Below are 26,093 nucleotides of genomic sequence, written 5' to 3'. Positions count from 1 at the left end.
ATGCAAACCATTCCTTGGGCACCCGCCCGACATCGGACCTTGGTCCTGAATATCATAATAGTAAACAGTGCCTAGGGCTAACCCCCGGGTCTTCCTACTCATAACTACATGGGCCGGCATTGTGGCCTTAGACCTACCCATTCACACAAAAAGGAAACTCACCTGCACTGAGGAACTCTTGCTAATAAGCCTCTGACTGCTGACCGATAATTCTCTGAACCACTGCTCCACTAGCTCCCTGAGCTACCAATATCAATATACATAACGCTTAGATCCAAACATAACACTTAGAAGCCGTCTAAGTCCACTCTTGCCAAAGTCAAATTCTTGGTCAAAGTCAACCCTCTTGACTGACTCTACTCGCCGTGTCACCCCAAGACTCATCGAGTCCATGAATTCAGAAATTCCCATAAAACGGCTCAACTCGCCGAGTCACCCCAAGACTCGTCGAGTTCAACGATCTCTGAGTCTCATCCTGCCCAACTCACTGAGTCACCACTCAACTCACCGATCTAAGTCTTAACAAGAAAAGGTTGAGGTTCTGCGATCCAACTCGTCGAGTCCAAGAACAGACTCGCTAAGTCCATGGCAATATTCAACAGACTCGCCGAGTTGTTCTTCCAGCTCGTCGAGTTCCTGCCTATCTTCATCCAACTCGCTGAGTCCACCCATGTGACTCGCCGAGTAGCTTCAGTTCTTAATCCATACAATGGCTTTTCGAGCCATGCAGGGGTTCCATCTTGTAGATCCACCCTTCCAAAGTATATTCCTCACGTAAAGTTGCAAACTTTACGTGAAACTAAGGGGCTATAGGCTTGGAACACTCTTGAGCTAGGGTTTGTGACAAAGGGGCTTCACCAACAACTTATTAGCATAAACTTTATGGCTTCTGGATCCTTAATTGCCTAGATCTGAGGTAGTAATCTCAGATCTACTCCAAACTCGAAATAAACCTTCTCCATACTCAAAATGCCCAAATCTCAATCATAAGATAGATCTTAATGCAATAAGGTCAGCTTATTACCTCAAAGGATCTGAAAAGTCACACAAACTCTGTATCCAAGGCTTCCTCTTGCACCACTATAAACCTCCTTCTCTTCCAAGCTTCAAATCACTTCACCAAGGCAAGATCTTGCTCAAAATGGATATTGTGGCTAAGGTTCGGTATTCTGGGTGAGAGAGACTGTATAGGAACCCTAGGGAAGAGTATAAGACGTTTAAATAGGGCACCAAGTCCCGAACTTAGGGTTTTCCCAATCCAGACCGGACTCGTCAAGTCCACTCTCCGACTCATCGATTCGGTCACTTACTCTTCGACCCGGATCCCACTCGGACTCGTCAAGTTCCACCCTGGACTCAATGAGTTGACCCCTTGACTTAGGGTTTTCCTTTCCTTTCTTAGTCTTTCTGATTCTGGGTGTTACATTAGTAGAATATTTAATCATTGTCATACAAACTCACAGTCTATTATTAGACCATTTATTAACACCAACATCATATTAACAATTAAAAAAATGATGAATAACAACTTATTTTACCTTAAAGATAATCATGATTTGTCATCATTTAAAACATCATGAAAGATCATCATATATAATATCATAAATTAACGAACATAAACGAATACTAAAATATAAACAAACTAACAAATTTATCTATATGCCCTTTTTAGAATGACAGAAAAAGGTATTACTCTTGTGGAATATTTGCGCTCGGATTTTTCTTTTTGGCGGGGATGATAGTGGAAATAAAGTAAGTCGGGATAAATGAGATATATTTCTAGCGTCTAAGGAAAAAGGGGGAATTGATATTGGAATATTTTGAATAATAGGTATGATTTTGAGTTAAGTCGATTCAAGTTATTAATAGGGGTTTCGAATTGCCTTCAATTTTGTTAAAAGTTAAGAGTGTGTGCTCTCGTAATGTGGGGTCTACAAATTAACTTCACGATATAGGGATTATTCATTATTCTTCACTTAAAATTGTGTTGAAAATGGGTCGATTACATTTGGAGATGATCTGCTTAAAATCACATTCATGGGGCTATTTTTACTTTAGCTCGATTAGGATATTTCAGTTTTAATGTTCGGGAGGCGGATTTGTGGAAACGGCGATGGCACGAGAGGTTCCAGGAGGACCCAAGGAGCTACAACTCTTGTGTTTGTTGCCAATATAATGTTGGCTTCGGGGTCTCTCCGGATAATGAAGATTCATAGATTTAGGAGTTGGGCGAGAATATCAACTTTATATTGATAGATACGCATAATTACATTAACAGTGCTACATTAGGTGATATCAATACATATACAGGATGGTCAAAATACATTTTAAAAAAAGTTAATATTTTCTTTGAATCCACTATTAAATCGTTTACCTACTAAAATCGAGTTGTCCGAAAATTGAATTAATATGCATTTTATAATTTGTCCATTGTATATGGATAACCCAAAAGATGAAAATCACATCCTTTTGGATTGTGATGTGCATTTTCAGTCATGGACGCGAGTGATTGATTGTTTTGATTTTGGATTTTTTCCCAATTACAATTTCATATCAAGTTTGTGAGAGTATCTATATCTTGAAGTTGCTAAAGAGAAAACGGTTGAAGCCATCTTTTTAACCATGTGGTGGGTAGTTTGGTATTATTGGAATTCCGTCACTTTTGGCAGAAGGAAGATAAGAAAACACATGTTATTTGATAATATTTTGGCGATTTCCTAAATTGGTTCATGTTTAAGGGTGTGTTTGGCAAAAGTAGTTGTTAGCTGGAAGCTGATAGCTAGAAGTTGTAACTTTATTTGTTATATGAGTGTTTGGCAAAAATAATCGGAAACTTTTGAAATATATAAAACATAAAAGGACAATTGTTTAAAAAACAAATACATAAATCTTAAATATTACTAAAAGAGAAACTTTATGACATCATCTTAAATAATCTGGACCATTGATTGTATTTCAATCTTATTTTTTCCACCCTTAGATCAAATTGCTGACATCATCTTCCCCATATGGAATGTATTTAATTCCAATAAATGTTTTCCAATCATCAATCAATAACTTACATTCATTGAAATGGAATGTATTTAATTCCAATAAAAGCTTTCCATATTTTACATCTTGAATTTTCAGTTATGAAGATTTTAATATGATCAATTTTAAAAATATATTACTAACAAATCATTTCAATCAAGGCCTTAATATTAACCATTAATATAAATCCGTTTATATTAGTAAACCAGTAATATAAAATCTTTTTTTATTAGGAAATCATTAATACCGAAAAATCATATTCAAATTATCACATACATATACGATTCATCATTGAATCCATGTCTCACATTTATTTTCAATCGATTCTTTTCTTCAAACCTTCTCCTACAACATCGTTAATATTGCTTATAACTTCCATCATCATTATCTGCTATCAACATTCGCTCTTGTGCGCTAGAAGGTCAGTACCTTTTTTCGCTTTTTATATTTTTTTCGATCATTTTTTGTTCCTATATCAAATGTATGTATTCATATATTTCGATTTTGTTTGTCACAAATTACATGAAATCAGTTAACTACTTTTCTGAAACTTTTCAAATAAACATGAAAAGGTATTAGGTACCTTTAACAAAACAAAAATTAACTACCCTAGGAACTCACATTAATTACGAAAATGTTACTTTTATATATTAGAGATGATTATGATTTTTTTTTTAATTTTTATGTCATAAGAGTCCGGCTAATTTTGGCATCATTTTAAAATATCATTGAAATTATTATGTTTTTATATATCATATCAACCTACTTTTTTATCTTCGTATAGTAACAATAAAATTTATTAATTTACACAACAAATATAGATATTTCAAATTTTGTAATATTATTATACCTTACAAAATACAACTCCTTCCAAAATAAATTTTCATCAGTAATTTCATCCATAATTTCAACAAATTTAAATTTGTATTTTATTTATATAAATTTTTTTTAATGATCCCTGATTTTTTTCTCCAAAAGTATATCAAACATTTACGTTTTAGATAATGCTGCCCTATTATAATTATTATTTTCCAAAAGTATATCCGTTTAATGAGAAATTTGATATAATAAAGGAAGTGAATGTTAATTAAATGAGATATATATTCCATAATTATTACATGAGTTTATTAAAAAAATTTATATCAAGGTGTAAACATTAAACATTTTTAAAGTGAAATTTCAGAATACATACAAACGATAATGTTGTACAATGAAATATAAAATTGAATACACTCAAAAAAAAAAAAAAAAACACTATTAAAGCAGTCAATCTTGAAAATAACATAGTTATAAAAAATTATAAAGTAAGATTAAAATTATAAGATATTAGGAGATTTGTAAAAAGTACATTTAATAAAAACGTTACGGTTATTACAAAAAATAAGACCGTTAAGATTAGTGAAAATACAATATATAAACTAAATTATCACAATAGTAATGAAATGTCATTATTTGATATTTCATATAATTGACAGATATATCAAATTAAATTGATGATATACTAAAATTATTCAAAGTTGCACCAAAACTAATGCAAAATTTTTGCGAACACTAAATAAATAAGAACAAACATAAAAGCTAGCAATTTATATTTATAATCAATTTAAAATAAACCAATCATGATTTAGAAAAGAATCTCCATTGATGATATACTAAAATTAAATCTATATAACATTTAACATTTTATAAATTATATTACATAACTTTATTTGAATAAATAAAATAGTTGTTAATATTTAATACAATAGAAAAAACGGTATATTAATTGTCAATATATGTTTAAATTAGGTAACATTAGTATGCAATGAACGTCTAATTAAAATGCTTATAAATATATATATATATATATATATATATATATATATATATATATATATATATATATATATATATATATATATATATATATATATATCATAACTATATAACACGAGGAAAATCGTTCAACTAATAAAACAAAAAATGATGTCTACAAAAAGATCTTTCAATGATTATATATATATATATATATATATATATATATATATATATATATATATATATATATATCATTTTCAATGTATTTTCTACATATTTCAATAATACCAATAGTCATATATTTTTTTTTTATAATCATTATACAATATCTATAAACGATTATATGTTTTTTTATTCGTTTCCCGCGTTTAATGCGGGCTATAATCTAGTATATTTTAAAAGTAATTATGAAAATTGATTTCAAAGGCTCAGTAACATTTTGTTAAACGCTACATGAAATAGTTTTTAGATTTGAACATTTTGTTTAAACAAAAAGCAAAACGTTTGTACCGTCAAACGAAACTTTTTGTTTAAACTATAACGTTTTATCAAAGATTAAAAGCTAGAAGCTCTCATATCCTTCCAAAAGCTCCGTATCAAACACGTCTTAAATGTCATAAGGTTAGTTGAATGACTTGGATGTAAAACCCTATTATATTTACTTTCATTTAAATATTTTTTAGCTCCATAGTTTGTTTTAATCTATATAACTGATCCGTTTAAAACAAAACATGTTATGTGGCTTTTATGTTGGCACATTTTGGATCGCAAACCTACATTTTGCAAAAGCCCAAAAAGAACATGGAAAATGGATGTTTAGATAAAGGCCTATTATTCACCAAATGTCTAGAGAAAGACCTGTTATTCGAGTTTTTCTATTAAAAGCTTTCAACAAATTTTTGTTGAGAAATTAAATATTTTTTTTCTTTTATTCCTACAAATCCTTCTATCCAATTAAATAAAATCGTGAAATATGTAAATAGATATGAGGATTGGTAGAAACATGTAACATTTAATCCTCCTATCTAATAATACACATGTTATCATTTAAATAGGTATGAGGATTGGTAGAAACAAAAAGTAGAATGATATTTAACGGGAATAAATAAAACGATAAATTTGGCTTTTGTTGTACATGGAATGATTAAATGCCTACGAAAGAAAAGGAAATAAAATATCGCACTTTTTTCCAATTTTTGCACACGCTTTTTTGGAATTCTAATTTTTTACTGTTTTGATGATGGAAAGTAAAGTTTTATTTGCTTATAGTTCCTAACAATATCATATAAGATCCTCAACATGTTAAATCCCACACGGCAAACACAAACAAGGTTTATTCATGTTTTTTTTGTTTAAATTTAACATATCTAACAAGCGAACACGAACATATAAACAAATATATATATATATATATATATATATATATATATATATATATATATATATATATATATATATATATATATATATATATATATTTGTGTTTGTTTGTTTAAAACAATTACCTTGTTTGTGTTTGTTCGTTAAAATGTTAAACAAACATAAATTAAGGAACACAAATGAGCATATATAAACATAAACCAAAAATATAAACAACATAAGCATGAAAACAAGTAACCATACATATATAAAATAATTATATGTAAATCCTATAATATAAAGCCTTCCAAATCCAAAAATAACTCAAAAATAAAATCTAAATATCATCTTCATCCAAATTTTTATAGAAAATAAAACTTGAAAATTAAGTTTCACAATTTAGCCTCATCACATCCATATATCTTGTCTAAATTTTAAGTTCGTAGAATATTTAATTGTTGTCATACAAACTCACGGTCTATTATTAGACCATTTATTAACACCAACACCATATTAACAATTAAAAGAATGATGAATAACAACTTATTGCATTATTTTACCTTAAAGATAATCATGATTTGTCATCATTTAAAACATCATGGAAGATCAACATATATAATATCATAAATTAACCAACATAAAGGAATACTAAAATATAAACAAACTAACAAGCATAAACAAACATAAATGAATGTTCACAAACGTAAATAAACGACAAGACTATTATTTATGTTTATTTGTTTAACTAACCAAAAAAAAAATCTTATTCATATTCTTTTATTTAATAAATAAACGGAATAAACATAACGTCTCAAACATTTTATATGTTTACAGGATATCTATCACAAACAAAAATCACGTAATTTACTCTCAAAGTAAAGCAACGCCACCAAGAAAACAATGGTAACTTGGTCCTTTTGGATTGAAATCAATTTCCATAAGGGGACCATTATAATTAATACAAGACATTCAACATGGATATCTTTATACTTCTACCAATGAGAAAATTGAATATGATTGATACATCTAAACATAAAAATCTGTATAGTTTCATTAGCAAAGAATCAAAAACAATGACAACGTTGATATAAAAAAGACAAGATTGTGAATTGTTCTTTTACAACTGGAAATCTTTATTCCATACATTAAATCTTGAAAATATTACAAGCCATACGAACATGTAAATTTATTTTCTTTCGCACATGAAAACATGTGAATTGATATATTTTTTTAAAACCTTATATTTTACTTTTCACCATAAACTATCACTTCTCTAAAAAAAAAAATTTGTAACATTTTTTTGTTAAATCCAGACTCTCAACAGTTCGCCAAAAAAAATCTATGACACTGACTAAAGAATTAGAAACCATGTGTGTATAAAAAGATATTGAAAAAAAAAAAAAAAAAAACAAACAAACAAACAGTGGGTGTGTGTTTGGGTGGTGCAGCCTTCAAGTTACACAACCACCACTCATTTCAAAAGGAACCAAATCAAGAAATCCAAAGTAAAATCCACAATCAACAACCACCACAATGTGGACTTGAAAACAATCACCTCCTCCTTCCACCCCTCCTCCTCCCTACACCACCACTCTCCATGGCCACCGGCTAGATCTTTAAACAAAAATCAGCATATTCTCTCTAAATTTACCCATAATTCCATAAACCATGACTACCTCTTCTTACTGTTTTTCTCCCACTAGAAACCCAATCACACATTCAAACACAAACTTGTTGTTTCTCAATTCAAACCTTTATCTACCAAAACACAGAAACCATGCTCCTTTCACTTACGAAGCCAAGAAAGATTTCATTTCCAACATACCCAAATCCACAATTTCGCTTCTCAACATCAATAACCACCATAAATCCACACACCCTTTTGCATCTTTATCATCTTTTGCTCAAAATCAAGAAAGTGAAGGTGAAGGCGAAAATCAAGAAACTGTTAAAGATGAAGGTGAGGAGTTGCCTGGTATGGCTCAAGCTTTTCACATATCTTCCAACACAGCTTCTGCTATTTCGGTTTGCATAGCTGTTGCAGCTTTGTCTTTACCTTTGATCATGAAATCTTTAGCTCAAGGAATGGGGTTAAAGATTAAGTTGTTGTCATACGCAACACTTCTGTTTGGGTTTTATATGGCTTGGAATATTGGTGCGAATGATGTGGCGAATGCCATGGGGACATCGGTGGGGTCCGGCGCTTTGACTCTCCGGCAGGCGGTGCTGACCGCCGCCGTGTTGGAGTTTTCCGGCGCGTTGTTGATGGGTCGGCATGTGACGAGTACAATGCAGAAAGGGATTCTTGTTGCTAATGTTTTTCAAGGGAAGGATGCTTTGCTTTTTGCAGGGTTATTATCGTCTTTAGCCGCTGCGGGTACTTGGTTACAAGTAAAGATTTCGCGCGCCCTTTAATTTCCTCTTTTACTATTCATACATTCATTACATTCCCTTTCCATGCATGCTTGTTTGCATTGACCATGTTGACCTTTGGGTTTCAGGTTGCATCATTTTATGGATTGCCTGTTTCGACTACACACTGTATTGTGGGGTCCATGGTTGGGTTTGGGCTCGTGTATGGAGGACCTGATGCGGTTTTCTGGAGCTCATTAGCAAGGGTGACGTCATCTTGGGTTATATCGCCTCTTATGGGTGCAGCAGTTTCGTTCCTCGTGTACAAATGCATCCGTAGGGTACGTATGATTAAACATCATGGATGAGTATGAATGTGTTTTGGAATTGAAGTAATTATTTAAGAATCAAACAATCAACCGATCAAAACGTACTTTCATCATTTTTGATCCTGGACTATTATTATTCTTATTATGTAGCGAATCAATTAAAAAAACAACAGCTCAATGGTAAAAATACGTTGTGTTTTTTACATCGTGTTACCAGGAAAATTGGTTTTTTTAACGATATAAAATAGAGTAGGAATGATTTTTCGTATTTTTATTTAGAAAACTAGGAATAAGTAAATAGATTTACATTAATCTCAATAGTCATTGCTCTTAATCTCTTATATAGGTTGAAAATCATACCACAAGACTTGTAATTTGCTACTTCAAGGAGCAATAATCAGTTGAAATGCACATCTAAACAACTATAGAGATGTCAGGATGCACACTTGTATGCCTAAATCTTGGACATCTGGTTAGAAGTTATCGGGGAGATTGGATGTGTTTTTACAACGTGATTGTTGCAACTTGAAGAATCATAACCAAAGTTAGATAAAAAAAGAATATTAAAGCTAGAGATAAGTAGGCAATTTTACATTTATCTCAACAACCTGTTTTCTTAAAGCAACTTCTAGGTGTTTCTCCAAATCTGATTGTTTTGACCATACACGATAAGAAAAAATACTAATCATAATCACCTATAGCCAATGCGCAAAATCAAATATTACAACTTTAAGTAACAATAATCAATTTAAAACTACATCCAAACAACCCATATATATGATGTCCCAAGTGAAGGCTTTTAGGTGACTTTACAAGCATTATCCTGATGTATACTTGAATCTTGAACCTTTTCTTATACATGAATCAAAAATCCTACATCTTGGGTAATAAAGATGGTTTGTTACATGGAACAAGACACGACTAGATAGGATTATATGCAGAGTGAACTCACGTCTTTTGCACAGACAAGAGACAAGAGACTACGTCAAACACAGTACAACATGTTTTATTCTGTCTTGTCCTATGTAATAAAAGGCGTCTAAAATCCAAACTTTTTCACATGTTTACACGCATTATTGCACATTTCTAACTCATTATGTTATATTTAGTTTGTTTACAGTGCTCCAAACCCCGGACAAGCAGCGGCTGCAGCTGCACCGATTGCTGTTTTCGTGGGTGTCACAGCAATAACTTTTGCAGCTTTTCCTCTAAGCAACACGCTCCCAATAGCATTCACTCAAGCTTTAGCATGTGGGACACTTGGCGCATTCCTATTCAACAACATCATCCGAAAACAACTCGGTCACCTCCTCGACAAGTCAAACTCAAAGTCAAACTCGACACCACAAGAGCCACACGAAGAGTCAACCACAAAATCAATCGGTTTCCTATCGGATATCGCGGGGCCCACAGGCACCCAATTGGAAATAGTTTACGGGGTGTTTGGGTACATGCAAATTCTATCGGCTTGCTTCATGTCATTCGCTCATGGTGGAAATGACGTTTCTAACGCGATAGGCCCTTTAGCTGCAGCTCTTTCTATATTACAAGGGGGTGCGACCGGGGGCGAAATCGTAATTCCAATGGATGTTCTTGCATGGGGTGGATTTGGGATTGTTGCGGGGCTTATGATGTGGGGGTATAGAGTGATAGCTACGATTGGTAAAAAGATCACCGAGTTGACTCCTACACGAGGTTTTGCAGCTGAATTTGCTGCTGCTTCGGTTGTACTCTTTGCATCAAAACTTGGACTTCCTATCTCGGCTACTCATACTCTTGTGGGTGCAGTTATGGGAGTCGGGTTTGCAAGAGGGCTTAATAGCGTAAGGGCGGAAACTGTGAGGGAAATTGTTACTTCATGGGTCGTTACTATTCCAGTTGGCGCTGTGTTTGCTGTGGTTTACACGTGGCTCTTTACCAAGTTCTTGCCGAATGTTTTTTGAGTGTACATCCAAAAAATAATAATTCGAATTTGAGGCTTTATTAAACACTAATTAATTACTCGACTTTTTTCTTTTATATGATATATAATCAATGATTGATTGCCTCATGTTGGAAACCATCGTTTCTATAGTTTGGCATCTATTTATCCTTTTTCTTTGGAACTTACTCGATCCTTATTTATTTTTTTCTTATATTTGCTATTAATGCTTCTTTACAATGCAATATAAACTAACTCATGCCATTGATAGAATAATGTGAAGGGGTTTATAGCCCTTTTATTGTTTAACTTCCACTATGATTTGATCCAAATGTTAACCTTTATCGGTTGTTCCAAATCTTAACCATTAAATCAAGCATAATAACACATTCCAAAACATAAAACTTCATACAACTAGAAAACGGGTCACAAGGACATTAACTACAACAACATCATTGGTGATTTAGAATCATAAAAGCAAAGATGAAAAAGTTTGACAAAAACAGATAAACTACATACCGATTTCATCAAGGAGAGAGTTCTTGAATGGAAGTCAAACTCGGCTCCCAATCAGATCCTCCCCTCCATGACTTTGACTTCACAACTGGTGATTTGTTTGACCGAATGTGTTTCTTGACCAAGAATCTTGACCACTTCTCCTTGGATACATAGTAATCCTTAGCTGAACACACAGAATCATCAGACTCGTCTGGAGGAACGGTTTGAGTTTGACCCTTTTTCCCTGTTGACTTTTTCTTCTTGGAGGAGTGTTTCTTTTTCAACTTCTTTAATGTTGTCACAGGGACTAAATAGTACTTTCGCCCAGGCAAAAGCAACTCACTTGATGACAAAACAGCTTCATGAGGATTCTTGAAAATTTCAGGCCAAGCAACAATCATACCTGGATATCTTTTCATTATTTGAGAAACAGAAACCGGTTTTTCATAAAGATCTTCTTTTCCACCTGCATGAACAACTCTTACACAAAATTCCCTTGATTTTTGGCTACTCCCAATTGAAAAGGAACCATCTTTCACCTGTTTTGGTGGTGTTCTTGAATCTTTTTCCAATCCAAAGAGTAAACCTATACACCCCTTAATCATTTCAAGAAACTAAAATCCCTTTGACACCAATTTTTTCCAACATTATATAAGCCACTAAAAGAATCAATCTTTCCCTTTGGTTTTTTCTTCTTTTTGCTTATTCTATAGCCGGCTCATTTGATAAAACCAATGTAACACTATGTCTCTTTGTGATTTGTGAAAATCCATCCAACTTATCAAACAATGATCTTGTTTAAAGAATATATAATTCAAAAATAACTTATGGATTTGGATCTTTGCCATGTCTGCAAACACATCCTCATGCTGATGTCATACTCCCAAAGACCAGATGACACCTGGCGTTCTAGCTTCTTTTGTCTCCCACTAATCCAATTATTATGAAGCACAAAACAACCCTTTTTCATGCATGTTGATGAAACGTTATTTGAGTCCCAAAAATCTTGGTAGGCCCCATTTGGGAAGAGGTTTCTATCCAAGAAACGAATGGTCAGATTTGTTTCGGGTTCATGACACATGTCATCACCTAAACGGTTGGATCCGTTTAGCCCACATAAAGTATCATAAAAACTTGGTTGCTCTGAAAGATTTGATAAAGATGCATGTTTTACTACTTTCTCTAAAGCAGCAATTGTTGAATTATCTGAGTGTGCGTAATAAAAGCCAGAATTTAGACGTCTAGGCAAATTTATTGGCCCTACATATAAAGTAATCAACAAATTAAGTATAAGTAAAAAGCATAGAAAGCTTGCAAAGATTACAAAAAGAACCCTTAAAAACATTCATATATGTAATCTTTTTGAGGTCGACCAAACTACTTTTTATTTTAAATTGTATGGGTTTTCTCAAAATTTAATCTTTCTGATGACCCATCAAGGTTTAAAAAAAATTTGTGTAATTTTAATTTGAGAAGATGATAATTTATGAACAGATATTGCTTGGAACACAAACCTGTGATTTTGTACTCATCTGATTGAGCCAAGAAAACTGCAGGACCAAAAGTAGTAAGCAGTGGCAAAGGATTCTTAAACCAATAAACATCAACATCACTCATCAGCAAGTTATATCCCAGCTTCAGAATTTCCAAAACTACCCTTGACTTCACTTTAGTTACCCGTTGAAAGCAATTTGTTCCAAAGTGACAGTCATCATAGCTGATGTTATTTGGAGCTAATTTGTCTCTAAAAACAGGCAATCCCTATAGAAGAAGAACAAAAAATCGAGTTACATAACATATATATATATATATATATATATATATATATATATATATATATATATATATATATATATATATATAAACCTTCAGGTAGTGTTTGGTATGATGGAATCATGGAAGGTATGGAATGGTTCATTCCATAGGAATGGAAAAACACATGGAATGGAATTATGATTTCTTCTTTTTTGTTAATGTTCATTCTTATAGGCCAACCAATAATGATCATGGAATGTAATGACTCATTCCATTACCTTGCTTATTCTACTACCCTTTCCATTCTGTTCCTTTGTCATTCCATTCCATACAACCAGACACACCCTAAAATTGTAAAAAGATCCAAACTTTTTAAGTAAACAAGCATAAAGAAACTCACCTGCAAGATAGAGAAATCGTATATTTCATCATCAAGGGCACAAACCACAAAATTGGAGACATTAAGGAGGTGTAGTCTACATACCCAACTCATTAACATATCTTTATAACTATATCCTGCAACTGCTAACACAATTGTCTTATTTTGGTCAGCACGTGTTGATAGAAGAAGCTCTAAAGAGAAAGGAAGTGATATCGGTTCTAATGACATCAACTGATTCTTTGTTGAGCAACCCGTGTTACCCTTTGGTTTTAATTTGTCGAAACAAGTAGAAAGCTTCGTATGTTTACTTGACCGAAATACCCCTAATGGATAAACTATGTTGTCTATAGTGCTTCCAAAATGATAATGTTTGTCGCATTTGAAAAGTTTGATCAAGTTGGAGTAGTTGTAATGGTCTTCATGGAAGAATAATGATCCATAGAAAGCTCCCAAATGGGAATTTCCAACATTTTCCCAATTTCTTGCTTCCATAGTGGCATTGTTGTAAATATTATTGATAAAGAAGCTTGAGATCGTCCAACTGGCATCAAATACAAACCTAAAGTTGGAAGATAAAGCCTCGTTGATCATCCAAAGGGTGTGGAAACCTTTCCCATATAAAAATGGTGGAAGAACTCCATTATGTAAAGGAAGCTCTCCATTATCCCAAGCAATGATTGTCTTCTTGTCATCACAATGTTCCCATTTCCCATTAGAAAGAAACTCCTGCAACTGATTGAATAATCAAAATCAGATAATCGGTTGTAAAAAAAACATGGTACAAAGATAGTATTTGAAACTATTTATTATAAATTTGCATATCTAAACACCATTTTAAAAGATGTTGACATAATCATAACATTTTATTTCATTCGGTTCAAAGTTTGTTGTTGTTTTCCTACCTTTTCCATTTTAACCATTTTATTGTTGTCCCCTAGCCAATGTTTTCCATCTACATCCAAGTGAAATGGGAAATCCGAGACGTTTCTTGATGAAGCAATGAATAGCCAATCATGATCAAGTTTATGAACATAACTTAATGTTGAAAAGAAGTCTGGTAAAAGAATAGTTTCAGAATCCATGAGGACAGATATATCAGAAGTTGATGCTTGTGCTCTTGCAACCATTGAGTGAAAAAATGGAGTACCTAAAAATCTAAACACATAAATAATAATAAGACATCACATTTTATTTATGTTTCTCTTAAGGCAATGTACTGTATTTTCTTCATTTATTTAAGCCACTGCACTTTACTATTGTCATGTTTTAGGACATAAACAATCACTATAATATACACTTTGTTTGTAGTTTTTGAAAGCACAAAATCTAAAACAAACATGAGCACAAACTACTTTACTTTCTAATGCAATTAATTAACCGAATTGAAAAGGGCTTACGTGAAATCAATGGTGGGTTCTACAGAAACCCTAGAACCATAGCCAAAAGAACCTGCAAAAGAGAAAACAGAAGGGTCTTTGCTAAAGAGAACAACCCTAATGTCTTGTGATAAACCAAGCCATGATCTGATTGCTAAAGTTTGTTTTCTCCCAATTGAGCCACTAAAAGACCTAACAGCTGTAAATATTGTAACAGTGGGCCTCGTTGAACTGGTGAGGTTATTGATGTGCTCTTTCATGGAAGAAGAAGAAGAAGAAGAAGAAGAAGAAGAAGGTAAAATTTGAGTAGTGGCATAGAAGGAAATCGAAATCAAGATAAACCCACATAGCCAAACCAAAATCAATCCAAGTTTTAGTGTTTGTAAATGGAAATTCACCATTTTTTAGACCAAAATAAGATGAATTAAAATCAAATTCTTGATCGTTAATGAAAAGCACTTCTTAGGTTGACGTCGACTACTTCCAGCTTGGGTAAGGGTGATTTCTTAAACCTACCCTTGTTTAAAAGTTGTTCACCTGAGCTACACGAAAAAGGGAATGGGGGAAGCCTTACAGACGGCTGCTTGTGAGTTGTGAGGGAAACCCTATGCACTCTAATTGCGATTTCCCCTCTTGTTTGACTTCTTGCCCCATAAAAAATAGGGTAATATGATCTCAGAAGGCACGATTTTGATTCTGCCTCCAACTCCCCTAACAGGCGCGTGGATTTCAAAACCAACAAACCATCTAAAATTTGAAATGGCTTTGATCAAAAACCAAGAATCGAAGAAAAAACTATTTAAAGGCTTATTACGATAAACAATAAAAAGAATTGAATTGGGGTTTTTCTTAATCGAACTTCTTGTTGTATACTTGTATAAAAGAGGAGAATAGACCTTCATTTTTCACGGGGAAGAAGGGTTTAATGTGTGAACAGGAGAAAAAGAGAAGCTTTAACGGAAATGTGAAGCTTCTTTGGTGGGAAATCCACCACCAGAGCCGCCGGAAAAGGCGTTGGTGGAGGAGCAACCGAGCAAGAAACATGTGAGACTTGACGTTGAGTGGGCGTCACCCCACCCACTAACACGCAGTCGCCGGGTCAAACCTTCTTTGACCATTTTCTGTATAATATTTCTAGCTCCATCCTTGAAGTTTATCATAAAGAAAGTTGACACCCCGTACTTTTAAAAATGTCACATAAGGAATATTCAATAATCAAACCTTCAGGCCTAAAAGGGAGTTGTATAGGTCCATGTTGCTCTAGTATACGATTACGCCTTTTGTATAATGTTTGTTCTTACTTTTTCCAATATGTTTTCCGATGTTTCTCCTATTATGTTTGAGCTTTGTTGTTTGTATTTTCTGTCTTATGTTTGTATTTGCTCCTTGTGTTTGTATTTGCTCCCTGTATACGTTTTATTGCATGTATTTACTTACTCCCACTCCCTTCTGCTTTATTACCAATATATGCTTATTTCCCTTGCCCTTTATTCTCTATTTCATGCTCATGTTTCCATACACCAAGGCCATTTGTGGATGCAATCTCTTTACCTCTGGATGGAATACATCTAACTTTACCCTTAACTCATTCTTATTGGATTTTGGGTTTTGTTGCTAAGCACTTTAGATATATTTTTCAATCGAGTGCCTACAACGATCTTTAAAAGTTGAAACTAATACCATTTGCCATAACAACAATGATTTTGAACTCGAATATTCTCAAATTGAAAGTTGTATTCAAAGTTTCACTTATGGCGACTTATCAAACCTTATCAACCATGTTGCTAAGTGTTTATTTCACAACAAAACCTAAACATTCACTATAATGAGTTTACTAATAAGAAACTACATTGAAGTTTGAAATATTATATTCAACCCCCAACACATAAAGCTAACAAATGCAATGAAGGATTACAACTACACTAATACATTTCCCAATATGCAAAATCCAGGTGAAACCACAATTCACAAACTTGTTCCAAGATCAAGTACAAGAAATAAGGAGTTTATAAAACCTAGCTTCATGATTAGGACATCAAAAAAAATAACTGCATATTACAACATATGTTCATAGTCCCTTTTTACACTATCCTCTTCGTGACCTGGATCTTGAGCGCTTCCTTTCCCTGCATAAAAATATAAACCAGTTCATAAACCAATAGGGGGCTGGAAAGTCAAAATGTTTGAGGTTAAAAGTCAAGATGTTTGACCATTAGAGTCAAAATGTAATGTATGTTTGACTTTGACAATTGACAATTGACATACCTGGTGGTTTCAAGAGAAGAATAGTTATTATGCCTGTGCTGAGAACGCTTGCTAGGTGGAGACCTTGACACTTGTCTAGAAATCAAACATTTCATGCTAAGCCAATGAATGAGAGCCACATATATAATAAAATAAAAAAATAAAAAAAGACATTGGGATTTGGGAGGTCCATGTTAATTTCCTTTTATACCCTTTTCACAAAATGTAAATATGCAAAAACTTATCAACACTTTTGCATATTTTGTCACCTAATTACTATTATACCCTCCAAATAAGTGTTGAAATCCCTCATATACAAAAGGTAATAATACTATTGTTCCTAATAAATGATATGCAAGCATAAGAAACTTAGGACAAAAAAAAAAAAAAAAAAAAAAAAAGGTAAATATTACCTATTCAATTTGAGTTAGAAAATTATAAATTTATAATGTTAAGATTAATTAAATAATAAGTACCTTCTTGATCTCACAGGAGATGGTGATGAATTGCGCCTTCTAGAATGCACCTTTCTGCAATGTACCAAATCAAATTCATTCAAACAAACTCATTTCTAGTTTTTTGTATTCTCAATACAATTTTCATTTTTTTGAGTAATTAATATATTTTATTAAATATGCAATGTAAAACAGAATATATATTTTTTTATATCATTAGAGAGCATTCATCAAGATGATAAAAAATGACACCGATATCAAAATTTTGAAGAAAAACGCCCAAAGAATATTTTTATATTTGTTTCTTTATAACTCTGCAAACTTGTTGATCAAAATAACACCAATATCAAATATAATTTGTGATTAGAGGAGGGGTTTATAATTGTAGAACATTTCAAACAGATGATGACTAATAAGAAAAAGCCTTGCATTGAAGAAGATGTTTATTTCAAGGGGTTAACAATTTTGCCTTAATGTTTTATTGAAGTGAAGTATAAATAAATTTAAGCTCCAAAAATGAAATAAATACCTTCTTGAGTCATCTGAAGAAGTGTCACTTGAAGGAGAATGATGTCTTTTGTGCCTACTTTTACTTGATCTTTCATTCTTTTCATCTTTTGTTCTTTCTCGCTTTCTACCATCTTCTTTCCCATGAGATCTCCTTTCTTTTTCTTTTTTATTCTCACTCTTGCTAAACCTTTGATCCTTTATTTTATCTTTATTACCATTTCTATCATCTTTATTTCCCTTCTTTGTGTTTTTTTCTTTTTCTTTTTCATCCTCATCTACCTTTGCATTTGCGTCCACCTCACCATTGTAGTCTTTACCATCCAACTTTCTTTTATCCGTATTTTTCCCTGTTATCAAAACCAACGGTTTTTCTAAATTGTAAAAAACATTTTTGTTTTAATCACCAAGGGCGTGTTTCCATTATATGTAAGATTGTTTCTTTTTTGGACACCAAATGAGAGTAAATGACTATTTTAACCTTCTATCTAGAAACAAAACAAAAATGACTAAACACCAAAATCGTTCAATCACTAAGGGCTTGTTTCTTTTTTTCCAAGTGTTAAATGGATAAATGATGTGTCTATGAACAAATGATAAATGATGTGTTAAATGGAACAAAATATGTCTCTTTTTTCGACTGAATGAATGTGTAAATGACTATTTTACCCTTCTGTCTGTGTCTCTTACCTTGAGAATCATTTGGTAATAAATTCTTGTCACTAATACCATCAATAAACGGTTCGTGTTTGTCATCTGATACTTTCTCATCACCACCGGAATCATGATTCCGATGTTCTTGAGTGACATCTATCTGAGAAGAACTTTTACCATTTGGGCTCACTCCATGAGAATCACTTTCCTTTTCAAGAAGCTTGCTACCATCTACATGTGAACTGCCATTCTCTGTTGGCTTGCTATTTATGGAAGAAGACGGATTCTGGACTTCTTTCTCTTCATCATCATCATCATCAGAAGCGTAATTACCGAGTCCTAAAACATCTCCAGGTGAACTGGAATTGGAATTCCGACTATCATCGGCATCGGTTCCTTTGGTCTTAGCTGGAATTAGTAGAACCTTTGCAGAAGAAGACTTGGGAGTTGGAATTGCTGGTGGCATATCACTTGAAGCAATCGGTTTATGCTCAACTACATAACCACAAACCTAGATTATGTTACACTGATCTAATAAAGAATATCACAGCTAATGAAAATAAGAAAAATAAATAAATAAATAAACCTTCCACAGAAAGTTCATCTTCCTCAAGAACTTTGGTTGCAATTTCATCAAAGAGTTCATCTGTGACCTGTTCAAAAGCATTGTAGGCAACTAACTTAGTACAAAAAACAAGCAAGATCATAGATCATAGATCATAGATGAATGATTAGTATGTATTTGGGGCACCTTTAAAAGGACTTCAGTCAAGATTCGCTTTATTTCCTGGTTTATTGCAGCTGTTCTAGCTGCTTCCACATAATCCTACACAGAAAAATGAAGACAAATGTCAGTTTTGAGGATGATTAAAGTAAACCAGAAAAGTAACATCACTCTTGCAAACTTTCTATAACATATATGAAAACTATAAAGCAATGTTTTTTTGGATGGAATAACAAAGGAATGGATTTGCAGAATAGAACCTCATCATCATCCTCTTCTTCTGTAGACATGCTTTTTCCATCCACCTGATCTCCTTTCCCAAGAGATCCCTCCATAACTTCATCTTCATTAGACTCGGTATCCTGCCTGGAAATCTCTGTTCCAATTACTGCTTTCTTCTTAATTATTTCCTCTCTAAGCCAATTTGGCACTGAAACCTAAATACTCTTCCAATCTCAGATATACATAGTAGAAAACAACACAACAGCAGAAATGATATTGTATATTATACCTTTTTATTTCTTTCAGGAAATCCAGGGGTCCCGTATGTATCAATAGGGAAGCCACTTGTTACATGAAATGCATTTGATGCCCCAATGGGAAAAGTTGCATTTCCAGATGCCATGGTTGGTTGGAAGCTTGATCTTCCAAATGAAGGTGTGAGGTGCATACCAGTGGATATTGCCCCTGTTGGGTCATGATCATGGCTGAATCTTGGCCCAAAATCTAAAGGTTGATTGCTAAGATCGGTTGTTGGGTCAATAGATGGGTTGCTGAATGAATAATGAGGTTGTTCAATGGAAATTAATCGATCTCTAGGAGATATTGGTGGTGGGATTTGGTGTTGTGGAGCTGAAGCAAAAGGTAGATGTGATGGTTGATAAAATTTCCCGTTTGTTTCTCTTGAATCTTCTTTTCCTGACATTCAAATGAGGAAGTCAATCCACTGAAATGTTGACTGTTGTTAAAAGTTTCATATAGCCATTGATAGAGAGCTTCTAAGAGACTTTCAAAAAGAAAAATATAGAATACAGACTTCCTCTACTTATTTGATTGTTTATTTCTTCCAAACTATGTATCTTTACCAAATATTTCTTTTCTTTTAGCAACACACAGGTTAAAAACAAGATTTTTCAGTTATTCGAGTAAGTTTAGTTCCATATGATAATGTAAAAAGAAAAAGAAAAAAAAATCACAGCTTTGACTGCTCTTCTTCCTTTAGTTTCTTCCAGCAACTGATGATCCTGCAAAACACATCATTTAAAAATCCTAAACAATCTTCAACGATCATCTTCTTCATTCGAAACATAACAAGGTAACTGTAATACTTGGTAGTTAAACCAATCTTCATTGCAGCTAAAGCTGTCTCTTCCAGGTCTCAAGTCACTCACTCAGCTAATTTACATATCATTCTTCAGTCTTAAGTCAGATGTGTGTAAGATTATCAACAATTACTTACAAGTTATGTTGGTCATATAAACCATAAAATAATTTCAAGCAATCATATTTACAAGTTGAGGTGAGAGTAGAAAATGATGTCCACAAAAAATCACTTCAGCAGTTAGAACATAAAAGGGGAGATAAACGTAATAGAAGTAAGAAGCTGATGAACTAAGAAGCTTATAGTGACAATGTACTTCTGGGGAAGGGGAGAAAACTATTGGAAGCAATTCTGTGAACAAGCTCCAATTGCTAAATCGAATACATCAGTTAACTCATTACCTGCAACAGAAGAATAACTAGAAGGTACCTCCTGCTGGTGAGCTGATAAACTTGTAGGTGCAGGTTCTTGATGAGGAAATGCAGCAGCTGGGTCCCGCAAGTTTCCATCTCTGGCAGTATATGAAAAGTTTCCATCCGATGCATATCCAGATGTGAATGACGATGGCTCCTGCAAATTGTTTGCAGGTGTTCTAGGTGGAGGTGGAAAAGAAGATGGATATTGTTGATAGTTTGATGGAGGAAGTGGATGTTGTTGAAACTCTGTGTATGGAGGATCCATGTTCTGGGTATATTGATCCTGGTAGTTTGTTTCTTCTGGTCGAGTGGCAGGGTTTAACTGTGTATGCTGATGCTGATGCTGATCATCTGTTACAGCTTTTGAAGCTGCCCATGCTCTAGCCCTGGCAGCCCAATCATCTTCATTTTTGTTATGTGCTGCTATAGGAAAATGTTAACAACAGAATCAGCACATTTTTTGATACTCTGATCAGTAGACTCAGATGTGAACAACAAACAGAAATTCGAACCTGAATGATCCCATCCTTGATGACCCCAGTTTGTATTACTCCACTCCTATCATAAACAATCAGTAAACAACAATGCTCGAAACTTGAAACATACAAAGTGTAGAGAAAATCACAGCACGATCCGCGAACACCTCGATAATGTAAATATTAACATTCATGAGCGATACGTATAGTAGTATTTAGGGTTACCTGATTGACAGGAGGATAATGAGGTTGTGGTGGCGGTAGTGGCATATGAGGTCTAGGAGGAAGGGGGTAAGGGTTTGAAGAATACGGCATCGGTGGAGGGGGAGCTACCGCATAAGGAGGAGGAAGGTGGTGATCGGGGTGTTGTGGTTGTTGAGCCCACTGTGGCGGAGGAGGTGACGGCGAGTGGTACTGAAATTGACCGGAATACCAAGTCCCTGGAGGTGGTGGAACTGGTTGTTGTGGTGGTCGTTGGTGGGGATCCGAAGAAGGAGGTGGCGGAGGCGGCGGCCTCGCGTATCGGAAGTCCATTTGACTGTATATTAGGGCTTTTCTCTTGGCCTGATTATTATTGCTTATGATACAAGGACTGTAGGGATAAATTTGGACAGAGATAAACGGAGGAAGAATACCGAGGACCGGAACGGAGATAAAACGACGGCGGAGACGGAAATTTTCCGGTGTGGGACGCGGCCAACAGCGTTGGTCGAGAGAACGCAAAGCGATAATTTTTAGCAGGAGAAAAAATTATATCGTTATAGTAAGTTGCACTTTATTTCTAAAGTTGCATAAATGTTGTAAAACTCACATAGATTTTTTTCTCTTTTTCTCAATTTTTTCTTTTATTTGCACCATGAAAAGATTGTATTGTTATATTTTAACCATAAAATATATATAATTCAAAGATGTAATTGTCGCTTTAGGCAGTTGGTATATATTTTGTAATAAAATCACTTGGGTTCTTCGAATATGTGTCTTGATATATTTCATAAATGGTTGTGTGATATCAAATATGTTGACGTATTTATAACTCGTGGAAACCACATGAGGTAAGTTAAAAGATCAGGTCTGTTTTGGATTGGGAAGTGTCGAAGAAGGTGAGAGCAGGCAGCGGTGGTGAAGCCGGATGCTCGAAGCAATTTTCGTAAAAAAAGCGTGAGCCGTTATTAAAATATTATAAAGTTGATGATTCCCACTAATAATTTGATCGTCGGGTCGTGCTAATTCCATACGAATCAGTACTAAGAAGCATGTGTCCATCACTCCAGCAATGACACCAAAGATGAAACATAGAGTCCCTATATTCTTGTGGTTAGTGGAGAACAGTCATCGGACCGGATTTGTCGTAAAATTGAGATTCTTTTGTTTTCTTCCTTACCAGAGAGGCCCTGGGGCTTCTTTTTGAAAAAGGGGGAGTGAGGGTTTTTATATAAACCAAAAAAATTAATAACTATAAAAAAAAAAATATTTGATTATGGATGCTAAGTAAGTACAACTTTGTTTGATAAGTAAAATAAACATAATATTTTAACATAAATTTTAAAATATTTCGGTGAACACAATATTAGAAGTTTTATTAGCCAAATTAACATACTTATCTAAAATCAATAATTTAGCAAGTGGCATCAGATTTGTTATGACTCTTGACAAATATTACCTATTTTCCCTAACATAAATTATAAAACAAACACAATTCTCTAAAACTCTCTAGGAAAAAAAATTATCACCATTCTCGTTCATGTTAAAAACACATCGTGTAAGTGATGAATTTTGAGGTAATGATATGGTAGAATTATTTTTGGATTTTCTAATATCCAAATATAATTTTCTAATTTTTCTTCTTTCTTTAGCACAAATATAGTCTATATTGTTCCTTTTATCTGCAAAAAGAAAAAAAAAATAATAGTTATATTTAAAATAAATATATGATATTAATTGGTAAATATATTATAAGAACAAATAATAATGAAACAAAAAAAAAACAATAAAAAAATATGAGATAGTTGCAAATTTAGCTAAATACACTAATTATTTTGTGGAAAATAGCAAAAATAATCCAAATTACAAAATTAGCCCATAAAATCACAGATGGATTAAGTTCATTTGCGATTTTGCATTTCCATATGTGAACGTACAAGTGCCTAAAACACATTTGTGCTTTAAGCACTTGTACGTTCGCAAATGGAACAATCCATCTGCGATTTTGTATATTTCATCTGCGATTTCGGAAAAAAAAACATTTTTTTTCATTTTTCACTATCTTTTTTAGAGAAACTCTCTCTCTCTCTTATACATGAGTTGACAATTATATTCTATTTTGGGCAGCTGTTGCTTGGACTTGGACTTTACCTGATGCATTTTTAATTAGATTGTACATTCTATTTTTCTATTACGGTCAATACCATTTAAAGTGAATAGAACTCCTTTCCCTTTTTTCTACATATTACAGTTAAAAGCTAATAAATTATTCTTAGTTATCATATTTATAACATAAAATAATAGTCCAGATTAACAAAAAAGTTAAAAGTTAAACGATGGGAAGGGTTTAACTAATAATTAGATTAAGAATTAAGTAAAAAACAAGTGAGGTCGGTCGACGAGTCGTAAGGATGAGATTGGAAACAACATTTCGTGGCCGTGATTGTTAATCATCGCAACTGCTTGGCTGCTTACACTTACAAACAAACTTATACTTTTCTTTTTTTACACAATAACAATAAAAATAAAAATAAAAACAATAACATATCTTTTAACAAAATTTCCAAAGAAATTACAACAAAAATGATAATTTTTTGAAAATGTTTATATATAATAAGGTTATTTCCTAGTCAAAACCTATAAATTTCGTAGTCAAAATAAAAAAAAAACATATATATATATATATATATATATATATATATTGATTTTTTTAATATTTTTTAATTTATATTTTTTCCAACTTTATTAATGATAAACAATTTGAAAAAAAATTACAAAACTTAAAAAAAAAAAAAAAAAGTTTGACGATACAAACATGATATTTTTGACAAATATATAAATAAAGATTTATTACAATAATAGTCGTTGAAGTTGTTTATATAAATATGAAGAAAAAAAATCATAATATATTCTTATATTTTTTTACCAAATTTTGTAAAATATTATTTAATACAGTGTCGTCAATTTCTCGAGAAAATATTTATGGTATGTTTTTAATGGATTTAATTGAAAAAATCGAAGTTTATTTCCATCGATTTATGTATCATATTCTTTTATCACTAATTATAATGATTAGTTATAAATTTGCAACCAAAGTTGTTGGTTTTTATCAAATATATACGTTAATTCATACCATTTTTATTTTTATTTTTTATACAATAATACATAAAAGTTGATCTAGATTCGTTAATTATTTATAACAAAGTCATAAAAATATAAAAAACTTTGAAGTTTAAAAAAATATATTTATTTAGATTTCAGCTTATTTTAGTAGCTCACAGATGTTAAAAAAACAAACAGTCTTCTTTTTTCAGACTGCAGACGTTTGGTCCATCTCTTCTACTGCAGAGGCTTACAGATGTGGTCCGCATACTGCAGACATGTTGTATCAGAAAAAACAAACAGCACCTAAGTTACACTTTGTTTCTGAAGTTGCATAAATGTTGTAAAACTCACATAGATTTTTGATTAATTGCAAAAATGGTTCCTGTGGTATGCATTTTTTTGGGTTTTGGTCCAAACCTCAACTTTTTGGATTGACGGTCCTTTTGAGCTACTTTGTTTGTGGTTTTGGCCCTCGTAAAATTGAAAAGACAAAAATACCCTTCTAATACATTTTCTATGTTTTTTTCTATTTAATATAAAGTTTTATTAATAAAAACTAGAAAGGTGACCCCTGCGTTGCGGGGATCGAAAGGTGTTGCTTTTGTGTGGAAGTATAGTACATTGTTCTAATTGGTAGCTACAGTAAAGTATGTTGCTATTGTCTACGTTTCGTCCATTTACAAATACACAAATATGTTGTAGTATGCTATAATATAGAGGGTGTTTGGCATTGCTTTTAAAACATCTTTTGGCTTTTAACTTTTCCAAAAAGTTGAAAAACATCCAAAGGATGTTTAGCTATTGAAAAAGATCTTTTAAAAATGACTTTTTGTATTGAAAGAAAAGATAGTGTTTCAAAAGCCACAAATCCTATCTTTTTGTGACTTTTGAGACTTTTAACCTGAAAAGTTAACTTTTATGCCAAAAGCAAATACAAACACTTTTTAAAAAAATTCTTTTAGAAAAAGTCACTAAACAAAAAGTCCTTTTTCAAAAAGTCCTTTTTCAAAAAGGACTTTTAGCCTTAAAAAGTTTTCCCAAACACCCCCATAATGACCCCTTTGTGTTGCAAAGTAAATAGCAAGTGCGGCAGCAACACCCCGTTAAAAAAAAGTAAAGTATTACCTCTCGAATATTAAACAAAGCAATAGCTAAGGCTAGGTTATGGCCAATACGAAGACCCTATAAAAC

General features: G+C 32.9%; 3 protein-coding genes across 5 annotated transcripts; 1 reads left to right on the top strand and 2 right to left on the bottom strand.

Moving 5' to 3' along the window:
- Nucleotides 1-7,612: 7,612 nt before the first annotated feature.
- PHT2;1 (phosphate transporter 2;1) lies at nt 7,613-10,917 on the top strand. The gene is made up of 3 exons (XM_078968696.1): nt 7,613-8,577; nt 8,688-8,879; nt 9,977-10,917. The coding sequence occupies exons 1-3, from the start codon at nt 7,855-7,857 to the stop codon at nt 10,808-10,810; spliced, it is 1,749 nt and encodes a 582-aa protein (XP_078824822.1). The 5' UTR covers nt 7,613-7,854; the 3' UTR covers nt 10,811-10,917.
- Nucleotides 10,918-11,177: 260 nt separating this feature from the next.
- LOC145010113 (Nucleotide-diphospho-sugar transferase family protein) lies at nt 11,178-15,887 on the bottom strand. 2 transcript variants are annotated; one of them, XM_078968694.1, is made up of 6 exons: nt 15,696-15,887; nt 14,821-15,546; nt 14,326-14,578; nt 13,442-14,155; nt 12,801-13,047; nt 11,178-12,546 (listed from the first exon to the last, which is right to left on the bottom strand). In XM_078968694.1, the coding sequence occupies exons 2-6, from the start codon at nt 15,198-15,200 to the stop codon at nt 12,101-12,103; spliced, it is 2,040 nt and encodes a 679-aa protein (XP_078824820.1). In that variant the 5' UTR covers nt 15,201-15,546; nt 15,696-15,887; the 3' UTR covers nt 11,178-12,100. The 2 variants fall into 2 exon arrangements, with proteins under 2 accessions (XP_078824820.1, XP_078824821.1); XM_078968695.1 differs by lacking the exon at nt 15,696-15,887 and having other exon boundaries at nt 14,326-14,570; nt 14,821-14,951.
- An 816-nt stretch (nt 15,888-16,703) lies between these two features.
- Nucleotides 16,704-22,359, bottom strand: LOC145010112 (cyclin-like protein). Of its 2 annotated transcripts, none has more exons than XM_078968692.1 (12): nt 21,822-22,359; nt 21,633-21,678; nt 21,106-21,543; nt 19,895-20,301; nt 19,644-19,820; nt 19,411-19,485; nt 19,246-19,312; nt 18,696-19,154; nt 18,028-18,355; nt 17,520-17,573; nt 17,065-17,139; nt 16,704-16,925 (listed from the first exon to the last, which is right to left on the bottom strand). In XM_078968692.1, the coding sequence occupies exons 1-12, from the start codon at nt 22,128-22,130 to the stop codon at nt 16,886-16,888; spliced, it is 2,475 nt and encodes an 824-aa protein (XP_078824818.1). In that variant the 5' UTR covers nt 22,131-22,359; the 3' UTR covers nt 16,704-16,885. The 2 variants fall into 2 exon arrangements, with proteins under 2 accessions (XP_078824818.1, XP_078824819.1); XM_078968693.1 differs by having other exon boundaries at nt 21,106-21,540.
- Nucleotides 22,360-26,093: the final 3,734 nt, after the last annotated feature.

Source organism: Lactuca saligna, chromosome 8 (genome assembly GCF_052625555.1).
Source record: "Lactuca saligna cultivar CGN05327 chromosome 8, ASM5262555v1, whole genome shotgun sequence".
In the NCBI taxonomy this organism is placed as follows: Eukaryota; Viridiplantae; Streptophyta; class Magnoliopsida; order Asterales; family Asteraceae; genus Lactuca; species Lactuca saligna.
The sequence above is the reverse complement of the archived record's forward strand: the minus strand, read 5'-3'. Positions and strand labels throughout refer to the sequence as shown.

Excerpts from the sequence above, each read along its gene's own strand:
- LOC145010112 (XM_078968692.1), bottom strand. The coding sequence starts at position 22,130 with ATGGACTTCCGATACGCGAGGCCGCCGCCTCCGCCACCTCCTTCTTCG. Across the intron at positions 17,574-18,027 it reads TCTTCAGATGACTCAAGAAG|AAAGGTGCATTCTAGAAGGC; the intron begins GTATTTATTTCA and ends GGTACATTGCAG. Across the intron at positions 17,140-17,519 it reads TCTCCTGTGAGATCAAGAAG|ACAAGTGTCAAGGTCTCCAC; the intron begins GTACTTATTATT and ends TTTGATTTCTAG.
- LOC145010113 (XM_078968694.1), bottom strand. The coding sequence starts at position 15,200 with ATGGTGAATTTCCATTTACAAACACTAAAACTTGGATTGATTTTGGTT. Across the intron at positions 14,579-14,820 it reads GAACCCACCATTGATTTCAC|ATTTTTAGGTACTCCATTTT; the intron begins GTAAGCCCTTTT and ends TTATGTGTTTAG. Across the intron at positions 13,048-13,441 it reads ACGATTTCTCTATCTTGCAG|GGATTGCCTGTTTTTAGAGA; the intron begins GTGAGTTTCTTT and ends CTTCTTCTATAG.